Raw genomic sequence first — 19,123 nt, 5'->3', positions numbered from 1 at the left:
AATGTGATGGTGGCAAACATCATGTTAGTGCCACAACTTATTTATTGTTTGGGATTGTTTTAGTTAGGAGGGGATCAGCTAAATGGAAAGCAGAGGGGAGAATAGGGTAAGAGGGGCAGGTGTGGAATGAAGCTAACTGAAGAGACTGTCTTGGCGGGTGGGACGAGGGGGAGCAAACAGCCAATCAGCACAGGGCAGAGGCTATCCGAGAACTTTCTGCAGTTCTCACTGGAATATCCAAGGATCCAAAGGTCCCTCCTTTGGCTACTTCTGGTTCTACTGGCCAGAGTCTCTGGGTGCCTGTTCTCTGCAGTTTCCCCCCAAGATCATAGGGTGGTAGAGTGGAGGTGAGGCATCACTTGGACCCTAGTGCCCGTGAGTGGAGGAGGGGGTCTCCCCTCTACAGTTCTGGGTCCAGGGAGTTGTTGGGGGCAGGGGAGGGGAGGGGACCGTGATGGTCCAGCTCCATTTCACCCCCTCTACCCCAGGGCAGCAGTATGGCAGCTTCTGTAACAGAAGTAGATTGAAAACTTTCCATCAAAACTCTTTTTTTTTTTTTCATCTGAAAATTGGGATTTTAATTACATGAATTTTTTTTTTTCTCGAGAAGCATGCATTTTGTGGAGTGGGTTTTTGTTTTTGTTTTTTTAACTTTCACTAAAAACCAAACAAACTTCTTTGATTTTGAAATGCTGCTCTGGTATCTCATGAGAACTGTAGTTCAGATGCATTATGCCCCTGTTCTCTGTGTGCTGGGTTCCCTGGCCATACTACATCTCTCGTGAGGCACTGTGGTCAGGAATGGCTGTTAGGCCCTGCTTTGGCTCAGCAAGAGAGGAGGCCATCATAAAACACAGGAGATGTAATTCAGCTACGGAGCCTGGCCCATAAAGGGGAATGGGGCACAAAGCACCCACATTATAACTTTTGTGAGGCACCATGGCAGAATTTCAAAATCCGAGTTTTCAGTTGAAAGTTTTTAGTTTAAATTTTTGGCTCAAAAGTCCACAGAAAATTTTCAAAGAAGTAACATTATTTTCATTTGCATTGAAATTTTCCACAAGGGGAAAAATCCATTTTCCAATCAGTTCTCTTTAGTAATATACTTCACTATAACGTTCTGCTTTCAAAGCTGTGGGAATCAAGGTGAGTTGGCCCTCTTTCAAGGTGAGACTTTTGAAGTTCACAGATCAGTGAGTCTCTTGCACACAACCAACTTACTTGATTTTTTTTCCACTCATTTTATAAAACATTTAGAGGGGAATTTCAGCCTAGCTTGTGTCATTTGACACTTATCTCTTAGGGGCTATTAAATCAATTATCGCTGCTTAATAGCTTTCCTTCAGTGTGCCCAGTACTATTTTGTTTTCCATAAAATATTCTCTGGATCTGTACTCTTCTGAGAGAAATAAAAACTCCATATTTTGCATTAGGCAAAACATAATCTATCTAGGTTTCAGATTAGCAGCCGTGTTAGTCTGTATCCGCAAAAAGAACAGGAATACTTGTGGCACCTTAGAGACTAACAAATTTTATTTCAGCATGAGCTTTGAAGTGAGCTGTAGCTCATGAAAGCTCATGCTGAAATAAATTTGTTAGTCTCTAAGGTGCCACAAGTACTCCTGTTCTTTTTATAGTCTAGCTAAGCAGTGTAATTTTATAGCTTCTCTTTAGATATATATTCATATTTGATGATTTTTTTTTAAATGCCCAAGGTGTGACTGAATTTTGTTCTTCGCTGAATGTATTTGGGGCATGTCTTTCTGCGGCTGCTTGCAAGCCATCTGCCCAGATGTTTGCAAAGCAATGTGGCATTGTGACATATTTTGCTATGTAATTTCATTCATGGATTTTCCTCAGTTTACGTAGTCTAAATAACTGAAATAGATCCATTAACAGTAAATAGATGGAAGAGGGAAAAAAATGCATTGGAACAAAATGTTCCAACTGAAGAACTTCTTGTAAAGATAAGATAAAAATCCCACTCTTGGTAATATAAATACTATGCATCAGGTGGTATTTTATGCTATAATTAATGTCTCTCAAGAACTGTGATTGTCATAGAACAAAGAGTAACATGTTGAATTTTAACAATTACCGTAGATTATCTTTTACTTGCCTATCATAATTAGAATTTTAATTTTTATCAAAAGAGTAATTTTCTTGCTACTGCTGCAGGTTGGGAAGATTATCTTGCATTTTTATTTTAACATAGTTGTTTTCTTTTGTATTTTGGGTGTTTATTTAAATTGAGGAAGAAAATGTCTTTACACAGTACTTTACATTTGTAATTTTGGGGGCTTACTTGTGTAGTGCTAGAATATCAGAAATGTCCTCCACTTGAAAAATAAATAAATAAAAATCCACACCTTTGGTGTACTCGCTGTATAAGAAGACTTTTTTATATCTTAGCTGAGGTCTATTTGATGTTGTGTTATTTATACTAAATATAAAAATATTAGTAAAAAAAGAGAAGAAAAAAGCATTGTTTAAAATGTTTTAGTTGAAATAGACCATTCCCTAGTGGCCACACACATGCACAGAAAAGTTGCATATTGCAAATTGCATAATTTTCTTAGTTCCACCATAAAAGCAAGCTATTAACTGGACATGGAGACTGAGCTATCCCCTATCTTCAGACCCTTCCATTCATGTCAAGTTGGAGACATAATGGTGCGGTTCATATAGGGAGCTTTCATTGCTCTATGTGTACTGTATCTGTTCTGAGGATAAACAGGACTTCACTTTCCATTGCTGTAAACCCAGCGTCTTTTCATACTGTTGTTTTTATCAAGGGTACAAATGTGGAACTTCCCCAGTAATGGGTGTGCCTAGAGTTTCATAGGATGATAATGCTTAGTATTATTATTTCAGTGGGTTAAAATAAATATTGCAGTATCCAAGTCATGTATTTTTTTTAAATTGTCACTGAGGGAACAATAACAATTGATTTATTTTACAGTTAATTCACTTAGAGATCAAGCCAGCTATTCGAAACCAGATCATTCGTGAGCTGCAAGTTCTACATGAATGTAACTCTCCATACATAGTGGGCTTTTACGGAGCTTTTTACAGTGATGGGGAGATCAGCATTTGCATGGAACACATGGTAAGTAAATGTGTATCTGTGTGTGTTAATCTAAATTTTGGTATCAAACTCCTGTGAATATAAAATCCAATAGATACCATATTCTGCATATATTCATAGAACCTCTGTTAACATGGGAGCCTGTTATGCATGTATGAAGAGTGGAATATTGGAGTTCAGCTCTACCATGCAAATCTGAGGACTTTGGATTTAGCATGGTTATGTTTCCAGAGACGATCCTCTGTATCTGTCATAGCCCTACAAAAGTCTCTATTTTCTTCTCCTTTATCCCTGATCTTTGAGAATCCACATTATAGTGACCATTTTTGGGTGCTGGCTGGTGAGTCTTGCCCACATGCTCAGGGTTTAGCTGATCGCCATATTTGGGGTTGGGAAGGAATTTTCCTCCAGGGCGGATTGGCAGGGGCCCTGGAGGTTTTTCGCCTTCCCCTGCAGCGTGGGGCACGGGTCGCTTGCTGGTGGTTTCTCTGCAGCTTGAGGTCTTCAAACCAATTTTGAGGATTTCAATAACTCGGTCCTGGGATAGGGGTTGTTATAAAATTGGATGGGTGGGGTTCTGTGGCCTGCCTTGTGCAGGAGGTCAGACTAGATGATCATATTGGTCCCTTCTGACCTATGAGTCTGAGTCTATTCTTACAGCCAGTCAACATGCTGTTGAATCAATCAGAGGCATTACTGTTGAGGAGTATGAGGAGAAGAAAAATTCTTTTTACAGCAACTGCAAGCATTGGTGCAGCCCCACCAAAAGTAGCCATCAGTGTGACCATCGGTGTAAAATGGGATTAGATGTTTTTACCACTTGAAAACCTATTCTGAGCTGTTTTTGTGGGTTGTTTTTTTTTTTTGACACAATGTTAAAAATACTTGGTCTGTAATGCCAGTGGTGGCTTATCATTGGTGCAGCTGCAGTAAATATAGGTACTGAATTTTTCGAGTGTAGATGCGTTCCCTGTGTTCTCTCTGAAATGATATCTGCCCTGCCCATTCTTTCTGAATTCCTAGAGGAATTACAGGGGAAACTAGCAAGACCAGAAGCACCATAAACAATGGCTGTTTCATACCAACGTAATTTTTTTTTTTACTTTTTCATTTTAATAGAAAAGTACAGATTATTCTAGACATCTGCCAGCATTTCTCTAAGCCATATGGAGCCCAATGTTTAGAGCAATTTTTCTGTGATTAAAGGTTATTCAAATCCCTCCCTCATTCATCAGGCAGAGGAGGTTTTGAACAATTTCTGTTCAAAGAACCACATTTTCTAGCAAATAAAATAATGTTTTATAGAAAGGATGTCTCTCTTTTATTACCTAGGGATATTCTATATCGTTGTTGCCTTGTCCACCTTTAAAGGAAATCTTTAGGGAAAATGTATGGTTGCGTAGGTTCATGTGATCACAATCTAATTTCTTTTACTATGTGCAAACAGAATATGGTGCTATCCAATAATATATATACTTGATGCTTTAAAGAGACCAATTCCCAAAAGCTGAAACCAATCATGAGGAAAACTGAGTGGGTGGAAATGCTTAAACATAAAAACAGGAATCGTGATTGGTAATTGTATTTAAAAATGCTTTGATAGATGCCCCAAAAAACACAATTCTGCAATCATGAAAGAAAATTACTTTTGGTTAAAAGCCATCTTGGTTAAGAGGGGAGGTGAAATAAGTGCATGCCCTGTGTGAGTGTGTATTATACATACAAATGGAGAAGCTGATAGCAATGAATACAAATACAGCAGTTAGGAAATGCAGACAATTGATAAGGAAAGCTAACATTATCAGTCAGTAGGAATAAGAACAATAAGAAGGAATTCTTTAAATATATCAGGAAAAAAGAAAATCTTATCAATGCAGATTAAGTGGGGATTTAAATGTATTGTCCTTGTCCAGCTGAAAATATCAGAAGTGAATCTTAACTTCAACTAGCAACAAATGCTTGACAAGCAAAATATTTGGGTCTGCTCTTAAAGGCTGCTCAGCACCTGGATTTTCAAGGCAATTGAAGGTATCAGCACCTTGCAATACTGGGGCCTGATTCAAAGGTCTATTGATTGCCTTGGAGAGTGAATCCTTCTGTCTGATGAATCAATTTCTGAGAAAAAGGGACTGCATGTTTTTTCTACACATTATATAATGTGTATATATTTTAAATTTTAGATTGATTGATTGCACTTTTCCATTGGAACTCTTATTTATTTTGATTACATGAATATTAGTACAACATTTAACACAGGCTCATATGCACTTTTTAAAATCTTTCCCCTGGGAATGTTGGGATGCACTCCCCTGAATGATAAAAACTTGCATTGTAGCTTGCATACTATATGGTTCTCTTTAGGGGTATGAAAAGTGACAGAGCACTTCCCACTGCTGAGTTTTACAAAAGGAGTCAGAAAACTATCCCATGCCTGGGGGTATGATTTCAAGAACTCTGGAATATTGCAAATCATCAGCCATGTAATTGAATCTTGTTTTTGTTTAAAGAAATAAAATTTAGAAGTTCTGTTTTTGTTATGTAGTTTCTGTTCTAGAAAATCGGTACAAGGCTACTGTTGAATTAGATCATAATCGGTTGCTAAAAATAAGTATCATTTATACAGCTTTTCTTCTCTGAAGCTCTTAGCAACAGAGTTGCTTGAATTTGAAAGGGTGCAAGTGCATGGGTTTAGTAACTTATTTAATTCTGGTAAAATGAGTGGAGTAGTTACTCAACATGAAATTTGAAAAACAATTTTTTTCTATTTTTTTTTCCTGTTGGTGAGTCATAGCCTGTCACCTGTGTCTGCATTTGGTGGTGTGCATGACACATTGGCATCCTCAGTTACCATAAATACTGCCTAGAGTTCGTACGGGACTGGCTATCGACAGCCTCAGTGTTGTTTGTTGCAAAAGGGAGAGATTGACATTTCCTGATTTCTGAGTGTAGTGGAGCTGATAAATATTTCAATGATTCCCTACCTTGTGCTCAAAGTTCTTCAGAACCTCCTGTTAACCTCTGAGGCTGGTCTTCAGGTCTCTTTCATAATTGCTATACTGTCTACTCAGTGTTCAGGAAATAGAATTACAGAATTAAAACATATACAGACAGTGTCTGAAAAAACAGTATATGGTTGCCTTCCCTATGTTCCTTGTTGTCTTAGATTATAAACTTTCAAGAGTGTCAATCTCTGTGCACCATACATAGCATAATGGGGTCCTGATCCTGCTTAGAGCCACTGTGTGCTACTGGAATATACATAATAGACAGGAAGACTGTCCGTCAAATTAGACTACTGTATTTCCCATCCAAATAAAATAATTCTGAGGTCTGGTCTTGCCTTTATCCCAAAGATCAACTCAGACTATCACAGATCGCAAGATATAAACCTTCCATTCTGCCCAAATCCTGAGCATCTAAAAGAGACACAGTGGCACCCCATGGACATGCAGAGAACAGTTAAAATGCATCTAAATACAACTGTAGGCTGCAGAAAGCTTGCTGTGCTCCTAGTGCTTTGTCACTTCTGGTCATCGACAAGGCCTCCTTAGTAAGGAGAATCAGCCTGTGCATCATGGAATTATACAAGGCTAAACGACCACTAAATGACTCAAGGGTCCACCTGAGTGGTTGCCAGGTCTCAGGTTGTTTAAACAGATTAGTATAAAACTAATTAACCTTTTCTAATGACCAGCTGCACTTTTTCCCTTGATACTCACCACTACAATAGAAAGCAAAAAGGAAAGTTTATTTCATCACAAGCAATGGGAAACAGCACATTATCTGCCTTCAAAATTACAAAAAAAATGTTCCTCACAGACTGTAGGCTTTAAAATGTTTTGGATAAATATGATTGATGTTTTAATATTCCAACACTACTTATTAGGATGGCGGGTCCTTGGATCAAGTACTGAAAAAAGCTGGAAGAATTCCAGAGCAGATTTTGGGGAAAGTTAGCATTGCTGTAAGTATATTTGTAATGTACTCTGGGAAGCAGAGACCAGATGTCTCCATATTATATTAGGATAGTGACAGATCCAGAAGGCAAAAGCAGCCGGTTTGGGGGACTGAGGAAAATTTAAGTGGGACAGGCAAATATTACTAGGCTTTAAAGTGTTTTTTCTTTTTTTAAGAGATTTATTTATTTATTTTATTTATTAATATGTTTCACCACATATTCCATTGTGTGTGTTTGCTTTGATTTTCCACTAAGGGATGTCAGCTGCTGTTACTACCACTGGGTGGGAAAAGAACCAGCAAAATAATTAAAAAGGTCTATTAAATGTTTTGAATGTTACCCTTTAAGTATCTGTATTGCAGTAGGTTGTGTCCATGACATTTCTGGTGGCTGTTTGGTTAACATTATTCTCTAATATGGCAAATTGGAGTATAAATTTTAACATGACTGCCTTTATTTTCTCTTTGAATCTTGCCAGGGTGTATTGTGCTTTTTGATTGTAGATGACATTTTGAAATTCTTGCTTGGACGAAACTCATGTTTTCATTTTTACTAGTTTTACAGCTTTGAAATGTTGAATTTTCTTTTCTTTTAGGTAATAAAAGGTCTCACATATTTGAGAGAAAAACATAAGATAATGCATAGAGGTAAGATTATGCATTATATCCCTGGCTTTTCTTTTTCTTGTATATTGAACATCAATATAAATCAAGAGGGTTTGTTTTTCGTGCTTCTATGTCTCAGCTTGAATTTTTTTTTTCACCTGACATATTGTTTCTCCAATCTCTCTTTCAACCATTAACCCTGTAGCTGCTGGGTGCTCTCACAACTTCAGTATGTTGCAGGTGTAATGAGCATTCTTTGAAATGTTTAGCATTTCTAAGGAAATTCTCTGGTATGGGAGGCAGCTCTGCATGAGGCTTCCATCCCATCACCTATGCAGTGGTGGTAGTGTAGCTGTGTGGGTCCCAGGATGTTAGAGACACAAAGTGGTTGAGGTAATATCTTGTATTGGGCCAACTACTGTTGGTAAGCTTCAAAGCTTGTCTCTTTCACCATCAGGTAAGCCCAAGCCAATCAATGAGAGACATGTAGGAATTGGTGTTTGTGTGATTATATATTTGATATACTCTCTTGCTTTATGAGGAAAACTCTTAAAATACATTATGAAACAGTATTTATGACATTATAGTTCTCTAATTGTAATGGGTTTTCTTCTGGTAGCAACAGGTCTATTAGCCATCTTAGCCAAAAGCTTTGAAGAGGTTCAAAGAAATACAACACGCTGTTTTTAATTTCTGTTAATTTCCATTATTGCCATTAAGATTATGGTTCCTCTTTAAATTAAAAGTCACAGGCTTTTAATAGAGGTCTCAGGCATTCACGTGCTATTTATAGACGTCTACCAATCAGAAGTGCAGCCCTTTTATATTTATTACCTAGTTTAACGGTGGTTAACAACCGTTAAATTGTTAAATCACATAAAAAAGAGGCAGGAGTTTAGTTCTAAATCTGCCCAGGTCTTGGAATAGACTTCACTGTGAGGTAAACACCCATATTGTCTCCTACATCTTTTACCTTAGCCTTTTAAATCCAGCTGTTTTTTAATTGTCTGCATGTCCTAATAAATCAGAAATGGCGTTTGTGAAATAAAACATTCTGTAGTTTGTCACTGTAAATTTCGCACCAGAGATGGCTTGCTTGCTCTACATTTTTGTTGCCTCCGCTTACTGCAGTGATTACACAATATAGTTATCAGTACTGACCATTCAGCTAGTCTGTTGCATCATTTAGGATTCCACAGACTTTTGGTTATAAAAATACTCCATTCATCAGACTAGTCACTTGATATGTGGTTGTTAGCAAACCCAGGAAAGGATTAGTAGGAACACACGTAGATGTGACAGATTGAAGAACCACTTTAAACATGATGCAATAGACTGTATTTATTAGATGTTTTCTTTTGGGTTTTACTAACAGTTGAATATCAGCTTCTGCCAAGGAGGTAGTAGGGACTTCATATGGATTTCTTATGGTAGCTCCAAAGGAATGTGGTTCTTAGTTTAGCACTTAACAAGGTTTCTTGGAAGAGACCCGCTGTTTTAGGGCAGATAAAAAATGTGACACTTGCATGCTCTCAACACCTAGGTCAGCAATGGCATAACTGCTTTGACATCAGTGGAGTTGCAGCCTCTTATAACAGTGCTAAATTTGATCCTTCAGTATTTAAATATTGTAATGATGGGTGTGGGGAAGAAGGAGAATAAAATGAACAATATAGTAGTGTGGCTTTTCTTCTGTTTTGTTTGGTGGAAGTAGTGATTTTCAGGAGGGATTGTTTGAGGGGGTTGTGTTGTTTTTGAGATTTTCTTGTTTTTGTTTGTTTTGCAACATTTAGACTTGCATGTTTTTGTCATTGGTATATTTTTGAGCCGACTTCTGTTCTGATGGACATACAGGTTGCATTTTCAAAAGCTCCAAAATGACTTAAAAGCCAAGTATTATTTTCAACAATGACTTAGAAGCCAAAGTCTCATTGAAAGTCCAATGGGATTTAGGCTCCAAAGACTTGAAAGTTTTACCCTTGATTCTTTGTAGAAATCATAGAAATATAGGCCTGGAAAGGACCTTGAGAGGTCATCAAATCCAGTCTCCTGCACCGAGGCAGGACCAAGTCCCTGACATGTTTGTCTAACCCAGGGGTAGGCAACCTATGGCACGCATGCCGAAGACGGCATGTGAGCTGATTTTCAGTGACATTCCACACTGCCTGGGTCCTGGCCACCGGTCTGGGGGGCTCTGCATTTTAATTTAATTTTAAATGAAGCTACTTAAACATTTTAAAAACATTATTTACTTAACTAAACTATTGTTGTATGTAATATATTGTAGACTTATAGAAAGAGATCTTCTAAAAATGTTACACTGTATTACTGGCACATGAAACCTTAAATTAGAGTGACTAAATGAAGACTCGGCACAGCACTTCTGAAAGGTTGCTGACCTCTGCTCTAACCTGTTCTTTAAAATGGGAAACAGATGATCACTGTCCTCTTTATAACAGTCCTTAACGTATTTGAAGGCTGTTATTAGTCCCCCTTCAGTCTTTATTTCTCAAGACTAAATATGGCTTTTTTTTTTTTTTTTTTTTAACATTTCCTCATAGGTCAGGTTTTCTAATCCTTTTACCACATCAGTTGCTCTGCTCTGGACTCTCTCCAGTTTGGGAAAGATGTAGACGAAGTGTGGTGCCCAGCACTGCACACAGTACTCCATCTCAAGCCGCACCAGTAACGAATAGAGCGGGTCACCTTCTGCGTCTTATGTACAACACTTCCGTTAATGCACCCCAGAATGATACTAGCCTTTTTCGCAACTGCATCACGTTGTTGACTCACGTTCAGTTTGTGAACCACTATAATCCACAGATGCTTTTCAGCAGTGCCACCACCTAGCTAGTTATTCCCCATTTTGTAGTTGTGCATTTGATTTTTTTTCCTCCCTAAGTGAAGTACTTTGCATTTATATTTATTGAATTTAATCTTGTTGAATTCAGACCAATTCTCTAGTTGGTCAGGGTCATTTTGAATTCTAATCCTGTCCTCCAAAGTATTTGCAACCTCTCCCAACATGGTGTCATCTGCAAATTTTATAAACATGCTTTCCACTGCATTATCCAAGTAATTAATGAAAATATTGAATAGTACCGGACCCAGGACTGACCCCTGCAGGACCCCACAAGATTCACCCTTCCAGTTTGACAGTAAACCATTGATAACTATTGTTTGAGCATGGCCATTCAAGTAGTTGTGTACCCACCTTATGGTAATTTAATCTAGACTTCATTTCCCTAGTTTGCTTATGAAAATGTCATGTGAGACTATGTCAAAAGCCTTACCACACGGAGCTGCTCAGCACTATGCAATTACTGCTCTAAAAAGGGCTTTGGGATCTGTGCCTGGTTGTCTGGGGCAAGTGATGATGGTGGTTCCTTTGTTTGTTGTTGGCATGGGCCAGATCCAGATCTTTTCATTTGTTGGTGGTGGGCTCAGATCCAAACCCACCTTACTATTCCAAAAGCGAAAGGTGACTATTTTCTACTAATTGTTCAGCTGCATTGAGAATCTCTCAAAAACAGGCATTTTCATAGGATTTATGCCCAAGAGGGTAGAGATCTGGTGAGAATAGCTAGTGCTGTTTTACGGTACCTAACTGAACCTGAGCCCCACGAAAATCTAGATCTGAGAACCAACCACCACCTCCTTTCTAGTTTGACACCACCTTTAAGTAAGAATCTAGTCAGCAGTGTAAAAAATAGTGTCTCTTTTCGGAGTTAAATTGTGCCACAGGTTGGGTCGAGATATTTCACCTGGGACACCACAAAACCTAGGTTTCTGTTGGACAGTACTCTGTACCTAGCCTTTTCTGCTCAACACACTGAAAACTCACATGGTGGGACGTGCTTCTTGCTACTTATAAACTCTGAAACTTAGTTTTAAAACTAACTTTTGCTAATATTAGTACTTGTGGACCTCCTGCTGCCAGTCATTATCTTGGGATGCTGGTGTTAGTGGAATAGTGGAAATCAATATGAGAGATGGCAAACCACTGTTAAAGTGCAGTGAAAAACATTTTAAATATTTTGAATAAGAAGTCTGCTGTTTGAATTTGTTGGTACATATCAAGAAGCTACAGATGTCCTTTTGTTTTTAAATCCCCAATAAAGCTGGATGTAATCTCACTTGCTGTCTCTGATACTGAGCCTCCATTTATTTGAGCTTAAGCTTTCCTGGGCTACAGCCCTCTTCATCAGATGCATAGAATTGAACATACAGTATATTTTTATACACACACCCACCCACCCACCCACCCACCATAAAAAGGTGGGAGTTGCCCTACCAACTCTAAGAGGCTAATTAATTAAGATGAGCAATTAGCAGGAGAAAAAAACAACAACTTCTGTAGCGATAATCAAACCGAGTAGTCTCTACGCAAAAGAATAAATGGATACAAATCTGACATCAGGAATCACTGAGAACATTTCAATCTCTCTGGTCAATCAGTAACAGACTTACAGGTGGCAATCTTGCAGCAGAAAAGCTTCAAAAACAGACTCCAACAAGAAACTGCTGAACTCGAATTAATGTGCAAACTAGATACCATCAATTTAGGCTTGAATAGAGACTGGGAATGGCTGAGCCATTACACACATGGAATCTATTTCCCCGTGTTAAGTATCCTCAGACCTTCTTGTCAAACTGTCTGAAATGGGCCATCTTGATTATCACTACAAATTTTTCCCCCTCCTGCTGATAATTGCTCATCTTAATTAGCCTCTTAGTTGGTAGGGCAACTCTCACCTTTTCATGTTCTCTGTAAGGGCTGGTCCACACAACGGGGGGGAAATCGATCTTAGATACGCAACTTCAGCTACATGAATAACGTAGCTGAAGTCGAATATCTAAGATCGGATTACTTACCCGTCTTCACCGCACGAGATTGATGTTTGCGGCTCTCCCTGACGATTCCGGAATTCCATTGGGGTTGATGGAGTTCCGGAATCGATATAAGCACGCTCGGGGATCGATATATCGCGTCTAGATGAGACGCGATATATCGATCCCTGAGCAATCGATTTTAACCCGCCGATACGGCGGGTAGTCTGGACGTAGCCTAAGTGTATATGTATCTCCTTACTATATGTTCCATTCTATGCATCCGATGAAGTGGGCTGTAGCCCATGAAAGCTTATGCTCAAATGAATTTGTTAGTCTCTAAGGTGCCACAAGTACTCCTGCTCTTTTTGTGGATACAAACTAACATGAGCTGCTACTCTGAAACCTGAGCCTCCATTCTATCATGGTCACAAACAGGTGTCACTTTTCACTCCTCTGGTGGCTGCCATATAACACACTCAATAGCAGAAGTTTTTAATTAAAACTTGATTTAAAAAAGTTCTATTTCACAGTTAGGACATGGTGAGAATTGCATCTCTCCATGTGAGCTCTGTGAATGCTGCAAGGAGTAGAATGAGGGATTAATCCAAAACCATTATGGTTAAAGGGAGTATTTTCATAGACATCAGTGTGCTTTGGATCAGGCCTACAATGAAGTTTTCTTTCTCAAGTTGATGTTAAAGATTTACGATCTTTCGAATGTATATCTTAAAGTGAATGCCCACGAGTTTCATTGTCCTGGTTGGTGACCTGTTGAATAGCTTTGACTGACTTTTTGGGAGTGTATTGAGGACGCTGACTTTCTGGCTTAGCAGTGCTAGATATGAAGCGTCAGTCAGTCAGTTGATGTGAAGGGGCTGATTGTGTCATTTATGAAGTGATCCTTGCTTTCTGATGTTTGGCTCCTCACTGGCAGTGTCACCTCATAGAAATAAAGCAGGCAGTGCTTAGAGTAGTGTAGTAGAAGAGAAGATGACACTGGCAAGGCGTGGATTGAAATATACATGGGGCTAAGGTGTAGTGGCACCTTTTCCACACTCCTTCCTTGTTCTCTGAATTCTAAGAATCAGTTAATTAAAAAAAGTTTGTCTCGCTAATCGTTGCTCGGGTACACTTGGGTCATGTTTTTGAGACTAAGTGATGCTGTGACGGCTGCCTGTTTGCACAACCTGAAATAATTCTGAGGTGTGAAGCCTGCCCGTTCATTGTGATGGGTGCTAACTCAGGTGCTCACTGATAATACCTTAAATGTCAACATTCCTTACAATTTCATTCCTCATCGAAGCATGTATGGAGGAAGATCTGCCCAAATCTACTGTAACAGCCCATTTGGCCCCAGGAGTAAGTGGCTTTGGTAGATACAGCCACTCCTACCCATATACATACCCAGTAAAGGAGTAACCTAGCAGAGTCCAGCTGGGTATCTTCACCTCCCTCTCAAGAGGGAGTCAAGCTCACAAACCCCAGTGGAACATCTGAGGCTCGTCAAGGGGAAGCCAGACCCAAGAAGCCCAGCGAAGGCAGAGCCCCTTTGTGTATTCAGATCCTACCGAGGGTGAGCCAAGCACCAGGAGCCCAAAGAACACGCATGATTAGAGCTTGCACAGTCTGCCACGACTGGTGTCTCCGATGGGCAGAGCTTGGAAGAGTAGCACTCGATTTTCCAGATTGATCCCTGACCAGTTAAGGAGCGTTGGCTCTTTAGCTGAAGCAGGAGGATCCAGTTCAGTCCTCAGTGTATTGGCCACGTGACTTTGAGGGACCTTTTGAGGCTGACTTCATGCCCCACCTCAACCCCTTCATCCTGCTTTCTAAGGCACTTGGCTGATTTTTAAAGTTAAAGTAGTTTTCTTACTCCTATTTGGAAATGGTTCCATTTCTGAGACTTCCTTGATCTCTGTCTTGAATAAAGAGCCCCTAGTTGCATATGGACCTGGAGCTGGGGTACTAAATAAAGGAGAGTCCAAGCAAACTAAACTTCTTGGGAAAACTTAGGCCATGTCTATGCTAGAAGCGCTTTGCTTACTGTTATGTTATACCAGCAAAGCGCTGCTAGTGTGGATGCACTTTGCTGCCAGTAAAAGTACAGTTTTGCTGGTATAGCTTATTCCAGTTCCCTCAAGCAAAATAAGCTATACTGGTAAAAGCACAGTCTTGCCAGTATAGCTTCATCTACACTGGGGGCTTTTGTTGGCACCGCTCTGTCATATCTCTTTGCAACACTGACTGACGTAGCTATGCCATCAGAAGTTAGTAGTGCAGACTAGGCCTAAGATCCTGTCAATCGCAGCAAAAAGTGTCAACTATTTCAAGTAGATGGTGTATATAATTAACTTGTACAATACATGCCCAAGTTCCCTTAATGGTGAGATACAAAATGGGAACTCACACTGTGGAATGAAAGTCCCCAAATGGTCCTATTTCAAATTGCAACATGTGTATTAATCTCTCCAGCAAATAATCTCTGGCAACTATGCTGATATTGTAAGATTACAGCAATCAAGTGACTTTCTACAAAAATATGGCTTCACAAATGCATCTCTGCTGTCTTGGGCCAGAATCTTGTAAAAATAGTTTTTTAGTTGTCATGGTTTTGTGACCCATTCATACTTGGTCCAGAAAATAGACCCATTCAGGTTTTGATCCTAACCAAGAGAAAAAACGTAAGAGGCAAGTTTGGATGTAAAGATTTTTAATCAAATTCCTTTGCTCCTTCACACACAGTCTCCCTTCTCTAAACTCAAAAATGTTCAGATTCAAGCCTCTGGTTTGGGCTCAGCTGTACTAATATTTATTAATACAGAATGTGCTTTATAAATCAGGTGTTCTTGTCACAGTTTTTGCAACTTTGCATTTAATTCTGTGTAGTGTGGTTGTTTTAAACGTTCCCTGCAAGCGCTGGAAAATAAAACTACTCCCCTTCCCTCCCTTGAGCTGCAGGCATGTGCTCTCTTTCTTTGAGGGAGGGATATCTCAGTGGTTTGAACATTGGCTTGCTAAACCCAGGGTTATGAGTTCAATCCTTGAGGGGGCCATTTAGGGAACAGGGGTAAAAAAAAAAAAGAACAAAACTGTCTGGGGATTGGTCCTGCTTTGACCAGGGGGTTGGACTAGATGATCTCTTGAGGTTGCTTCCAACCCTGATTTTCTATGATCTAAACAAAACATTCAGGATGATATCTATTCGCAGGTAAAGTGAAATACAGAATCAACGTTATGGGCCTACGCTACATGCCCGTGTCCTTTAATTTTTCTGGACTGTGTTTCATGGATCACATTGCACCGTCGCTATCTTTTGGAGATTGGGTGGAATTAGGGTATATCTGCTTAAGAGGAATCACAGGTACTTGGAAACTGTGGGTCATATAACACACACATTGCATTACTGTAGTTGGTTGCAGCTACTGTTGGTCAGCATAACTGACTCTGCAGCATTGCTGGGCAGTAGAACAAAGGAATGTGATGGCAACGCTACAAAAGAGTCTTACATTTTTTTTACAAACAAGGTGTTTTGTCATAAGATGTTAACACTAAAGTGCTCCTGAAGTCCAGAGCTAGCGTAGTTGGTCCATAACACTTTCCAGTACCTAGCAGAATGGGGCCCTGACTTCTAGGCATTACTTGAACACAAATAAATAGTAGTAATAATACTGACCTGGAGAAGGAGAATGAAGGGGAAAGGCAAAACTTGTTGGTGACACAAAATTAGTTAGATTCGTCAAAAGCAGGGCGAATGATAAAGACCTGCAGAAAGACCAAGTGCAACTAGGTAATTAAACAACCCGACATTGAGCACAGCCACGCTGGGAGGCTCAGCTTATACTACTCAGGCTGTGTCTACACTGCCACTTTCAGTGCTAAAACTTTAGTTGTTCAGGGGTGTGAAAAAACAGCCTCCTGAGCGACAACAGTGGTAGCGCTGAAAAGTGCCAATATACACAGCACTTTGTTGCCGGGAGCCATGCTCCCAGCGATAAGGCTACCACCCCTCATTTGGGGTGGTTATTTTTGGTCTGGGAGAGCTCTCCCCGGTGATAAAGCATGTCTACACTGTAAGGTGGGCAGTGCAGACATATCCTTAGAGACACAGGTGGATCCTGAACTAGCTGTGACCTTTCAGGAAAACTATTCAGGCATCATTATGGCCGTGAAGAAGTCATTAGAGTGCATTAAGAGGAGAATGGAAAATGTTATGCCTTTAGATAGCTTAACTTTTATTTGGAATGCTGTTTTAGTTTGGTCCTCCTCTCTAAAAGGAGAACAGGGAAAACTTTGGAAAGAAAGAATTAAATCGAATGGACATAAGGCAAGGATGGCTGGGGAAGAGGCAGATAGTGTGAAGAATTTACCAGGCTAAGAGGATTAGGACTCGTTTAGGAGTAAGCGGAGGTGTGATAAAGGTACATATACTCTCCCATAATACCAGAATAAAAAGGCTCCAAATGATAAGGAAACAAATTTCTATACTGTGACTAACCTATGAAACTCCTTGTTGCAGGATATTAAGACAAATGACATACTTTTATTGGTTTTTGTTTGTTTTTTTTGTTTTTAAAGAAACCATCCCTACGTGAATAAACATAGCAAATAGCACCTCCAGATCAGCCAGGATAAAATTCCAATTGCTATCAACTATACTTTCATATCATGCACTAGATGTATTTGGGGAATTTTACATACTTTGAAGCAGCTACCATTGGCCCCGGTGTCAGACATATGATACTGGACTAAGTGGATTAGATAAATTCCCTGTGTAGAGAACTTGTGGCAAGGATGAACAAACAGATTTTTATAACTAGTCTTGGAATGATTAGACTTTTATTAGTCAATTTCACTGTACACACCCACCCACACATATTGTTAAAAATATTTCCATCAATTATAATTGAAATTTACAGCTAGGCAAAGTAAGAAGAATGCTGCTTGAGGACTTTTAGAGTCTGATTTTGGATACTTTGTATATTTTGACAGGTGATGTTAATAATAATATATGGAGATATACCTATCACATAGAAGGGACCTTGAAAGGTCATCGAGTCCAGTCCCCTGTCTTCACTAGCAGGACCAAGTGCTGTCCCTGATAGTTCCCCTCCCCATCCCTAAATGACCCCCGCAAGAATTAAACTCACAACCCTGGATTTAGCAGGCCAATGCTCAAGTCACTGAGCTATCCCTTCTCCCAATTTATTTGTTTTTTAATGGTTATAAAGCTTTAACTTTTTGAATCTCATCATCTACTGTGATTGAATAATTCTTGTCTGATCTCACTAATAACTTCATTGATTTGATTTTTCAGAATTGCAGGAAAATAGAAAAAAAGCTTAAAAATCCATATTACCCATCAAAATTATATTAAAAAAATAAAACACATTTGATTTCTGATAAGCCTATTGATAACCTTTTAACCTGAATTATAGTCAGACAGTTGACAATTATCAATAGTTGTGCTATAGGGCAAATATATTTTCTTTGTCCATTCCTAGTGAATGCCTTTAATGCGGCAAGAAAATCACTTGCATGGTGGTATACAAGGTTTTTATTCTTTTACGTGACTGTGTGTGTGGCTGAGGGGTGTGTGCAGAGGATGAGGTTATAAGGAGATTACTTCATATCCCCATAAACTCTGAAGACCCCCACTGGAAATAAGATGGATGTTTTTAGCAGTGAGGGTAATTAACCGTTAGAACAATGTACCGACGGGTGTGGTGGATTATTCAACACTGAAAATGTGTAAGTCAAGATTGGATATATTTTTAAAGATATGCTCTAGCTCAAACTTGAATTAACTCTGGGAAGTTCTATGGCCTGTGTTATACAGGAATTCAGACTCAATGACCACAGTGGCTCCTTATGGCCTTGCTTATGAATTGCTCTATTTAGCACCCTTGTCTCTTCAGTGTTGTATATCCATCTTTCTGTCTTGAGAGGACTGGCTGGGAATGCTCAGCTCGCTTCCTCAGTTGTCTGGAGGGATTGATGTTAAGTGACATGCCTTTCACCTTCTCCAAGGGTTGAGTACATGGCCCCTGCAGCACACGCTGGCCTGCTCTCCTGTGTGATAGCACAGAGCCAGGGACTGATCTCCAGGGGGTTGTCCTTTCCCTCAGTGTCACAGTCAAATGCTTCCATCTGACATGCGCGTTCCATTTGGGCAATGTAAGTTGCATTGGGAAAATACTGGCTGCAGAGAATCCGTTTAAGAGTAACCTGTTTACAGGGGTTGTGGGGTGGGAGGTGGGCAGTGGAGTTCCAAACATCATGTTCTTGTCCGAATCAGAAGCTTTAAGGAGACATTGACATTGCTCAAAGCATGGCAGGCTTTATTTCAAAGTCCACGGTTTGCTGGGTTATTGTAAGAGCTACACTGTGATTATCAGAGCTGTCACTAGAAAAACACATGCAAGTGTAAGCCTTCAGAAACAACCTGTATCCCAGGTAGTCCCCCAGCGCCAGAAGCACTGGTAGAAGTTCACTGACAATGGAATGCTGACATTTTAATTGTTTCTTTTGCTGTGAAAAGATGAAGATGGAATGTTTGTGCTGCTCAGCAAGAGCTGTCAAATGAGATGACAATAGGGTTTTTAAAATTTCGTCTGTGCCTGCATTACGTACCGCACTGGT

At 39.6% G+C, this 19,123-nt stretch overlaps 1 protein-coding gene across 4 annotated transcripts in view; it reads left to right on the top strand.

The window, feature by feature from the left end:
• Nucleotides 1-19,123, top strand: part of MAP2K1 (mitogen-activated protein kinase kinase 1) — a 69,713-nt gene that overhangs the window by 33,703 nt on the left and 16,887 nt on the right. For all 4 annotated transcript variants that reach the window (XM_030577055.1, XM_030577056.1, XM_030577057.1 and 1 more), the window contains 3 exons: nt 2,963-3,109; nt 6,975-7,052; nt 7,642-7,693. In XM_030577055.1, coding sequence (XP_030432915.1) covers nt 2,963-3,109; nt 6,975-7,052; nt 7,642-7,693 — 277 coding nt within the window. The remainder of the gene's footprint in view (nt 1-2,962; nt 3,110-6,974; nt 7,053-7,641; nt 7,694-19,123) is intronic.

The sequence above is a fragment of the Gopherus evgoodei genome, chromosome 10 (assembly GCF_007399415.2).
Source record: "Gopherus evgoodei ecotype Sinaloan lineage chromosome 10, rGopEvg1_v1.p, whole genome shotgun sequence".
Taxonomy (NCBI): Eukaryota; Metazoa; Chordata; order Testudines; family Testudinidae; genus Gopherus; species Gopherus evgoodei.
This window is presented reverse-complemented; position numbering and strand designations above follow the sequence as displayed.